Here is a 10,777-nt window from a genome sequence, read left to right as displayed (position 1 = left end):
TTTTTGGATTAGCTTCGTAACCCTGTTTTTCTGGTATCCATTGGCGATTAACACATTTGAGAGATTCTGTAACTCAGTTGTCAAGTGGTCTTTGTCAGCCAGGCGTTTGGTTCTGGAGATGAGAGTCTTGGCATGTTAGAGTTGATGATTTCATTCTTCTACATTTTTTCTGCATTCCAAAATTTTAATAATTTCCATTCCATTCAGATATAGTAATTCCTTCTATAACAGCTACAATCTTGTGATTCAATTCGTGTCCGTGTAATAGGTAATTTATAAAGTTTCAAGTGAGAAACTTTAGCTGTAATCCTTATTCTTTCCAGTGTGTGATAATTGTTCTCATCCACATAGTGCTGTAGCCTTTATTCCTGCAACTGTTGATGGTTCCCATCATGTCTCAGGAGAAGCTGTTTTCTCTATTTCCAGAAGTCACTGCATTGCTTTGTCCTGTGCTTCAGCTTCTAGTAATCAAGCCATCTTCATCGTTTTCCCAGCTGAGGATCTCTTGAGCTTTTTTTTTTTTTACCCACCAGGTGTTCTTTAGTTCTCTGGTTCTTCTTTGAACCTCAGCCTAAGCATTGGCATAGGTGTGGTTTTTTTTTAGTGGCAAAGTTTCTTTCTCTTTGCCAGATCTGAAAGGCCTTCCTTTTCTTGTCAATATTATGTTCAATCTCAGTGTCATTCTCCTCAAACCAGTCCTGGTGTTTCTTTGTTTAGCATCCAATAGTTTGTTTACTGGCTGCAATAATGGATGTTTTTAGCTTGGTCCAGTGTTCCTCAATGTTATCAGGAAGCTCAGGAAGCAGATGGTTCTTAAGAGTCATTTGAAAGCGATCCCACTTAATAGGATCTTGAAGGGCTTGAATATTCATTTTGCACCTTGGTTTCCATCCTTGAAGCCTGTGTTGAGGTATAATCTTGATAGCCATCATGGAGCATATTAATCAGTGACCTCTCCAGCAGTCGTCAGCACCCATCATAGCTCTCATAAAGAGCACATCATGGCGATCTTCAGCTTGGACAATCACATTGTCTAAGAGGTGCCAGTGGTTTGACCGAGGATGCTTCCACAATAAGGTGATGATCCACCAAGTGAGACTTTTTGAAAAGTAGCATGTACGCTATATTTACTTGTAATAAACCACTCTCTTTTTTAGCTCTTGGTGTGCAAGAACTTTTGCGTGCCCAGGCGGAGACGCACACACCCCCGGCCCCGTGAGACCACCAAAAGGAATAATGACTCATGACAACGGGTTATGGAATTAAAATTTGTCCACAACTTTATTAAACCTTTCAGATGTAGGAAGACCTTGGCTCAGGCAGAGGGTGTGTATCCCTCCTAGCCCCCCAGCTAGGGATACTGGGGCTCCTCGGGGTGAATAAGATATGGGAGGGTGCACAGCAAGACGCTTGTGTACTCTGGCAGCCCACCCCATATCCACACAACGCAGGGGAGTTCACTGACAATCTTTCAGTGTATGGCCAGTGACTCCCATTTTACAAACCCCTTTAAGAGAGGACCCTGGAATCACCACCATGGGGAGGGGTGAGTCACCACTTCACACACACACACACCATTTAAGGAAGATAGACTAAAGGATTCCTCCAAAGGCCTAAAACTGCCAAAGTTGTGACGAATTGCTACGGGAAAGGCAAAACCTGCCAATGCAGAGAAATTCCTTCCTGTCTCTTCAACAGCAACCATCCAAAGACCATAGCAGCACCCGCTGAACAGGAAGGAAAATGATTAACCTGCAAACAAGCATTAGACAAAGGGAGGGTTGGGTGGGTGAACCTCCAGAGCCGATTGCATGGTTGTTGCGGCCACCTCCACCTCCTATTTAAGCAACTGGCCCCACCTCCTTGAAGGCTGATTGGCTAACTGAGGTTTGGCGGGAACCTCCAATGACTAACACAGGGAGGCAGGCCAGCCCAACCAGCTGGTGGGTCCCACATGGGCCAAGGTGCTGCGTGCGGTCCTGCAAAGAGCCCCCACAAAGGAAGGTATTAGTGCTTATTATTGGAAATAAGAGTTGCAACAAACACACGTTCAGACATGTGTTGTTGTTGATTTATTATCTCCACACCAGTTATTCTATTTCTTGCAGAAGAGTATGTTGACGTTCTTGTGTGCGGTATATGTGTATGAGGGTTCTGGTGTATACCTTACCAAATATATCCCTGCTAGGTCACTTCAGGACAACCTGTTAAGTGAGTGTTCATCCTGATTTGTTTGAGAACATTGCATCAAGCATATATTATTTTCTGATGTGTTTCCTCATCATTTTCCTTATCATAAAAAGTTGGATTTGGGGAGGGGCAGCTTTGTTGAAGGGTTGTTGCAGATGCACAGAATATCAACATTAATTGTATAACCTGAATTTTCTGGTATGTGATTAGATCTCATCCAAATATAGTGACAGATTGGAAGCCCTCACAGACCAGTGGTGTGGTGGTTGAAAACTGAACTAACATAAATATTATATCTGAATCTAAGTGTTATAGATTTATGCTTCATTTTCTATTTTTAAAAAGGATGCTTTAGCTTTACATAGGGTGGGGTCTGATATGCTCACCAGTGAGGATTTTAAACAGACGAATTTTAAAGCAGATGGCCAACTTTTGAGTTTTAGTAGATGTGGACCACCTGCATTGGCCCAAATGACAGTTGAGGGTCTAGTCATACATTCTATGGTATGAGAAATATGTTTTCTGCAGTAGTTATACAAACATATTTTCAGCAGTCCAATGCATTGCAGAAGTGATTATCTTCTCTGTAATTATCTAAAACACTATAATTGAAATAACAAGATGAAAGCTCCAATGTGTGTGTGTGTGAAAGGAAAGAATTCAAGTCAAAAATGGTTTTAAGTACTCCAGAAATCCATAAACTGCTAAGATTAGAGATATGAGAGAGAGGGGGGGGGACAGAGAAATGGGGCCCTGTCATTTTGATTAAAAAAGCACCCTATCCTTTCATAGATTGTTCATTTTCTGTCTCTTAATTGTCATTCAAACCATGCAAATTCAAACCATGATTTTGTTACACTGCTGTGGTTATGGATAAGGTGCATTAATGTTTCTCTGAGTAGTGCATTAGAAGAGTACAGCTATCACCCAAGTTGTCATGTTTTGTTCAGGCAAAAGAAAGTTGTAGCCTGAAACAGGACAGTCCATGTTCAGGGGCAAGTTTGCTGTCATGATGCTGCTTTGCCTGCTTCTTCTCTCAAATATGGTATGCAAAGTGAATACTATTAAGTGTGTGAGAAACAGTGCTGTGTATATTCCGCATGAGTGGTACGAGTCTGGAGATCTCCTCATTGGTGGAGTAGCAACTCATATCAATTACATTTTCCCCAAACTTCTTTTCAATGAGCAGCCTCCTCAGTTCTGGGTTGATGTCCCATTGTAAGTAAATAGGCTTTTTCATTGTGCTGATATTTGTAATTCTAAAGATGACTGTAATGTACTCTGATTGCTTTGAAAAACAGGAAAAGACCCTATTTCTGATCAGAAAATGAAATGCTCAAAACTAAGTGCATTGTCTCCAGGTTTTCAGAGAGGTGGCATTTTCAGAGAGGGGAAAAGGAGATGGCAGAAAGAGGGAGAGAAAACTGGGTGGCAGAAAGAGATGAAATGAGAATGGAAGGCTCTGGCTACTTTAGGTTCTGGTCCAACCCTAAAAGCAGCTTTGCGAGGGAATTGTTTCCAGATGAGATGTCAAAAACATATGGACAACTTGTAATATCACCAATCTCTTGACCACACAAGTGCTTTAAAAACTGCAGTCTAACTTTGACTAACTTAGAAGATTCTGCCCTCTCTCCATACTTAGGCAGCTGACTTGTCCAAATACTGCTAAATTGATGCAGAGTACACTGTTTTCATTCTCCCCTGAAATAGCAAGTGACTTTATTTGCAGCATGGTGACCAAGTTCTATCAGCATGTCCTGTCCTTGGCATTTGCTGTTGACAAGATCAATGAGAATCCCAAGATCTTGCCCAACATCACTCTCGGGTTCCACATCTACGACAGCTATGCCAAAGCAGGGATGACCTACCGTGCCACTCTGGACCTGCTCTTTAAATCACATCAGTTTGTCCCCAACTACAGATGTGACATCCAGGAAAATGTAATAGGAGTCATCGGGGGGCTAAGTTCTGACATCTCTTCCTGCGTGGCAGATATCCTGGGTCTTTACAAGATTCCACAGGTAGGAACTGAAGATTGTTACGATCAGGCTTTCCTCTCATCGCCCCCACAATTCACCAAATTTCACCCAAAGTTGCTCCAAATGTTGGAGGGGTGAATATTGAATGGAAAACTACTGTGTGGATGTAAAAAGTGGGGGACATCATCCTAAATAGAAGAACATTGGGGATATATAGGATCGTAACTTTATGAAAATAATTATGTAAATAAGAATATAATGACCTTTGTTACCATTCCAAAATGTCTGTGTTTTTCTTTCCCTTTAGATTTCATTTGGTTCATTTCAACCAACACTGAATTATCCAGCTCATTTCATTTCATTTTACCGTATGGTTCCTAATGAAGACCTCCAGTACCAAGGAATCATTGAGTTATTTCAGCACTTCAGATGGAAATGGGTAGGGCTCATTGCTCAGGATGATGAAGGTGGAGAACGTTTCTTGCAAACGATAGAGCCAATGCTTTTCAAGAATGGAATCTGTTCAGCATTCACAGACAGAAGCAAAAAAACAATGCATTTGTCCAGCAATGCACGTGAATTGATTGACAATATACGCTTTAAAATGCCAGCTTTCATATCAAGCAAAGCCAATGCAGTTCTGATATATGGAGAAAGTGCAGCCATAACATTTACAGGGAATATTATAGCAGCATCCAGAATAATGCAAGTAATATTTTCTCAACACAGATCTAGAGCTAAAGTTTGGATTACTACAGCCCAAATAGATTTTCCATTATATAGGTGGCAAAGCTTAATTACCACAGATATACAAACATTTCATGGTGCTATCTCATTTGCAATTCACTCAGAAGAGATTCAAGACTTCAAATACTTTCTTCGGGGTGTATATCCTAAGTGGGCAAAGGAAGATGGTTTTATAAAAGATTTCTGGCAACAAGCATTCGGATGTTCATTTTCAAACTCCACTGTGTCCACAATCACTGGAAAAATATGTACAGAAGAGGAAATGCTGGAAAGCCTTCCTACACCTTATTTTGAAACGAGCATGACTGGCCACAGCTACAGCATCTATAATGCTGTGTATGCTCTGGCACATGCCTTACATATCGCATATTCAGCTAAAGCCAGCCACAAGGAGGTCAGAGGCAGCTTGTCTCCACAAAATATGGAAGCCTGGCAGGTACTGATTTATCTTAAGGCATATGTCCAGCTTGTATACAAGTCTGAATCTTTACATGTAACTCTCACACATCTGTTTTAAGGACTTTTCACCACTGACCTTCAGAAATGTTCGAGGATTAATGTAGCCAATGATAACAAATATAATCCTAACTGTATCAAAAATGGGAATTGTTATATTTCTTATATATATAAAGAGATATTAATTGCTGCAGGTTTCCCTATGCAACACATCAACAACTGGCAACAATTCCCACCCATGTGCAGGGAGTCCATCTAAGGGCAAACCACCAATAGGGGGAGCCCTATGACTTACATCAAATAGGGGCACCTCAAGGGGTCCCCTAGCCCATGTCCGGGCATCAGACAGCATCCACACACCCAGATCCCTTTAGCAAGATACCCTTAATGAGAAGGGGCAGGTGAAGCCTACAACCTCCCCTCCATCCAAACAAGGACTTACCCAATGCCTAACCTCACAAAGTTGTGATTATTGCTACAAGGTAGGTGAAAACCAAATGGCTGGTGCCAATTTGCCAAGTGGAAAAAATTCCTACCCAGACCGAACAATATGGTAGCTGACATTTGTCCATAGAAAGGTTGTGTCATAGCAAAGCATAAAAAGTGGGGGGTCTGGTGAAGGGTGTGACAGTTTAAGATTCCTGTAGCCACGCCTCCCAGCAGTGCTGATTGGACAGTAAGGCCACCTCTAGGCGGGGCCCGCTCAGCACTGGTGACACAACCTGGACAGTGACTGGGGGGGGGACGTCAATCTCTGCCCGCCGCCAGATCACTGCAGGGGCCCTGATGCCTGGCCGCAAGGCCGCCCACCCGAAAAGGTGAGCAGAGTTTTTGGAGTAGTACAACCCAGAATGAGACCATTACAACACATTTTAGTGCTTTCTCTTTTCTTTCCTAGCTCCATTCATTTCTTCAGAGGATTTCATTCAACAACAGATGATATTACATTTAATGAACATGGAGAATTAGTAGCTGGATTTGATATTACAAACTTGGTCACGTTCCCAAATCAGTCCTTCATCAGGGTCAAAGTGGGAAGGCTGGATCCTCAGGCACCTCCTGGGAAAAAACTCTCCATTGATGAGGGCAGAATCAAATGGCAAAGAGGCTTGACTCAGGTGAGGAAATACCCACACGGCCTTACAGATATCAACATTCATTGTCATTCATGGAACTAGATGGCAAGAGATGCAAAGAAAGCTAAGGCAGGACTCTTAATCTGCCCATATTTTTAAGACTGGAATCTGAAACCTACTTCTCTGGCCTGCCATTAAACCCAATTAGATTAGCAGCCATTATATATGGGAACTGTACCTTATGATGGAGGGATGCGGGTGGCACTGTGGTCTAAACCACAGAGCCTAGGACTTGTCACTCAGAAGGTCGGTGGTTCAAATCCCCGAGACAGGGAGAGCGCCCATTGTTCAGTCCCAGCTCCTGTCCACCTAGCAGTTCGAAAGCACATCAAGTGCAAGTAGATAAATAGGTACCACTCCAGCAGGAAGGTAAACGGCACTGCTCTGGTTCACCAGAAGCGGCTTAGTCATGCTGGCCACATGACCTGGAAGCTGTCTGCAGACAAGCGGTGGCTCCCTCGGCCTATAGAGTGCGGTGAGTGCACAATGTCAAAGTCATCTGCGACTGGACCTAACAGTCAGGGGTACCTTTACCTTTTTACCTTATGGTAGTCCCTAGAAAATGGCATGCATTTACCTGTAGCTTCACCCATCAAAAATGATTTGGCAATGCATCTCTTCAGCCGATTTTCAGTTAAAATTATTCTATTACATTAGCTTCTGCCTTTTCACTAATTTTATTTAGTTTGTTTGTTATTGGATTTGTTAATTCTATAATGAGCTGTATTCATTCCTAAAGCAGGAAACTAGGATAGTACAATGGATGTATCTTAAATTTATAGTGCGGCTATGATTCCTGCTTAGTGGTAGACTTAAGACTAAGATGAATTCCTCAAAACACTTAATTAATGCTAAATACTTCCTCACTGGATAGGTGCCACCCCTTTCAGTATGCAATGACTATTGCCCTCCTGGTTACAGGAAGAAAAAGAAGGAGGGACAGAAATTTTGCTGCTATGATTGTGCTGCATGTCCAGATGGGATGTTCTCAAATGCAGAGGGTACGAAATATTGTATTCAGATATACCTAAAGAAACATTTCCTCTTTTGCAAATTTGCTATTGTTAATATTGCAGTTTTTTTCAAATTATGGTACTATGTATTTTTCTCATTGTTTACATAGATATGTTTTATGGGTATTTCATGTTAATCATCTAGAGCACGGGTCCGCAATCCGCGGCTCCGGAGCCGCATGTGGCTCTTTTACACCTTTGCTGCAGCTCCGGGGTGGATACTAGCGAGGGGAGGAGGCGCATTGTGCTCCCCGACACTCCCCACTGTGGCGGGTGCTGTACTGGCTGTGATGTCGCATGGGGGTGGTGCGTGCGTTAGTCACGCACCGTCCCGACGTCACCTTCCCGCCCGCCTGCTACATTGTGAGGGGCATGTACGCTGGTCACTGCATTGAAAGGGGGCATGTACGCTGGCCACTGTTTTGAAGGGGAGTGAAGAACACACACAAAAAAGGTAACTTGTTAATTTAACGTTTATTTCTATGAGGAGGACTAATTCTGAGGGGTCAAACAAAGAAATAATAAAAAGTGACAAAAGGTTATTTTTATAATGACGAGTTTTGCGGCTCCCTGTTGTTTTTTTCTTCGGAAACGGGTCCAAGTGGCTCTTTTTGTCTTAAAGGTTGCAGACCCCTGATCTAGAGTAAATTATTTCCCTTTTTTGTAAAAAAGATAAAAGAAGGAGGAGGAGAAAAGAGGAAGGGAGGGCTGAAACTTGTCATGTTATGTTAAGAGATTAATCCATCAGTTTAAATTGAAATGGAAGAATAGGAAACACACTTATTTCTTTTTGAGGTGACTTGGTCACGTATACATTAGGTGGGTTCCTGGTAAAACAGATTTTTTTCTCCAGAAGATCAATATCCAAACAAAGGGAAAGTTCAATTCATTCCAAACATACCAAATTTCCCAGCCTTTAAGTAAACTTCAGTAATGGTTGGAAATTTCTCTACACCTCTTCTCTTTGGTAACCCTCCTGATGCTTGGCATCTTCATAAAACACCATGACAGGGTCATAGACAAAGCCAGCAATGGAAGCCTAACCTACATTGCCAACAGACTCAACAAGACTTGAAACAAGAAATATGGGTTAATAGGTTATATTTATGAAAATAAACCAGCTATGGAATCTGCTATCAGAATAAATCAAACAAATTAACCCAAACCAATGAAGTCTACAAGGTGAAGTGGATTCATGGAAGGATTTCAACCCTCCAATCTCCTGAGACAGGTTCCATTCACACACTGTGATCATGCAGGAAGTCTCAAGGAGACACCCCCTGTGTCTTCCCTGGGTATATGAACCTGACATGCACACTGTGGCACCCTTGGCCAGCGCTCACCCTAATGCAACTGACAGGCCCAAACTCTACTCTGGCTCTGATAATTTCCAAAATCCACTCACTTACCCAGACCAAATGCCAGTTTGCCAAACTCAAACAAAGCACTACTCCAGTCATGCAGACAACACTCAGTAGTGTGAAGTAGGCAAAACAAACAAACAAAAACCACCTTGACACAGACCAATTAGTATCATCCCCCAAATTAGGTGTCTCAGTGAAAAGAGGGGATAGTGTGGTGTGGGATTGGATTAAATATTCTGATCTCCACTCCTATAGGGCAAATTGTCCCATTACCCATGCAGGTGGGTCTTCTCTTCTTGCAGAGGGCATGGCAAACGGGTCCACCATCCCCATATGGGGGAAAGGAGTAGAATTCTCTGCATCTCCTCAGCTTCTTCTGCTCATCAGAATGCCTAATTGTTGCAGTGATTCTCTCTTTTCACTGTATAGTGGTTGTTATTCCCAAAGGTGGCTGGAAGGTGGTCAAAAACCAATACACAAACCCACAAATTCCTGTGAAAAATTCTGGGTTTGATCTCTGGCATGTATTTTTTGAAACAAGAAATGTTCAGAAGTTTTTGCAACCTTCCATGGTGATTGTAGGCTAGCCAGACATATCTAGATCTTCTTGAGGGCAATGCTCTTTGAATTAAACTTCAAATATTCTGTTTTCCCCAGACATGGAAACTTGTGTTACGTGTCCAGATGATCAATATCCAAACAAAGGTCAGGATCAATGCATTCCTAAGATTCCAAATTTTCTAGCTTTTGATGACACTTTGGCTATTGTTCTAACCTCCTCTGCAGTTTTGTTGTCCCTGATCACAGTTCTGGTGCTTGGCATCTTCATTAAATATCGAGACACTGCCATAGTCAAAGCCAACAACAGAAGCCTCACCTACATTCTCCTCATCTCCCTCCTCTTGTGTTTCCTCTGCTCTTTGCTGTTCATCGGAATGCCTAATGAGGCAACCTGCCTTCTGCGACAAACAGCTTTTGGCATCATCTTCTCTGTGGCCCTCTCTAGCATCTTGGCCAAAACCATTTCTGTGATTTTGGCATTCATGGCTACCAAGCCAGGATCCAGGATGAGGAAATGGGTGGGGAAACGACTGGCTTATTCTATTATTCTATCCTGCTCCCATATTCAAGGGGGAATCTGTGCTCTCTGGTTGGCAACCTCTCCACCATTCCCAGATTTGGATGCACAGACAATTACTCATCAAATTGTATTCTTATGTAATGAAGGGTCAATCCTAATGTTCTACTGTGTCTTGGGCTATATGGGCTTCCTGGCCACCATCAGCTTCACTGTAGCTTTCCTAGCCAGGAAGTTGCCTGACAGCTTCAATGAAGCCAAGTTCATCACCTTCAGCATGCTGGTCTTCTGCAGTGTTTGGCAATCATTTGTCCCAACCTACCTGAGCACAAGTGGAAAATACATGGTGGCTGTGGAGATCTTTTCCATCTTGGCTTCCAGTGCTGGGTTGTTGGGTTGTATCTTTTTCCCAAAATGCTATATTATTCTGGTGAGACCTGAGTTGAACAACAGAGAACAACTTATACGAAAGAAGAGATAAATTACAAGTCTTTGTCTTCCTAATTATGTACTAGATCACCTTCATGGAAATAAAAGAGAGAGACATAAAGTGTATTGGACATTTTGAAGGAAATAAAATATTTCAGAAATTTGATTTTTGTTTTGATGCCATGAAATTGTTTTATTTATTTAGTCACTGTCAAATCATTTCTGGCACGGAGAATAAAAGAAAAAAGAGAAGGATATGAACTTCTGCTCAAGTAGTCTACATTTTTTATCTTGATGCATTTTCCTGTGTTTAATTTGCCACATTGTTTAGCACATGGGTAGGGACGCGGGTGGCGCTGTGGGCTAAAGCCTCAACGCCTAG

At 42.2% G+C, this 10,777-nt stretch overlaps 1 protein-coding gene across 1 annotated transcript; it reads left to right on the top strand.

Moving 5' to 3' along the window:
• Positions 1-3,923: 3,923 nt before the first annotated feature.
• LOC309517425 (vomeronasal type-2 receptor 26-like) lies at positions 3,924-10,447 on the top strand (the record flags this gene model as incomplete). The annotated part of the gene is made up of 5 exons (XM_082196662.1): positions 3,924-4,214; positions 4,480-5,351; positions 6,274-6,493; positions 7,635-7,647; positions 9,546-10,447. The coding sequence occupies 5 exons, from the start codon at positions 3,924-3,926 to the stop codon at positions 10,445-10,447; spliced, it is 2,298 nt and encodes a 765-aa protein (XP_082052788.1).
• Between the last annotated feature and the right edge of the window lie 330 nt (positions 10,448-10,777).

This window comes from Podarcis vaucheri (assembly GCF_965113315.1).
Source record: "Podarcis vaucheri genome assembly, chromosome: 13".
NCBI lineage: Eukaryota > Metazoa > Chordata > Lepidosauria > Squamata > Lacertidae > Podarcis > Podarcis vaucheri.
This window is presented reverse-complemented; position numbering and strand designations above follow the sequence as displayed.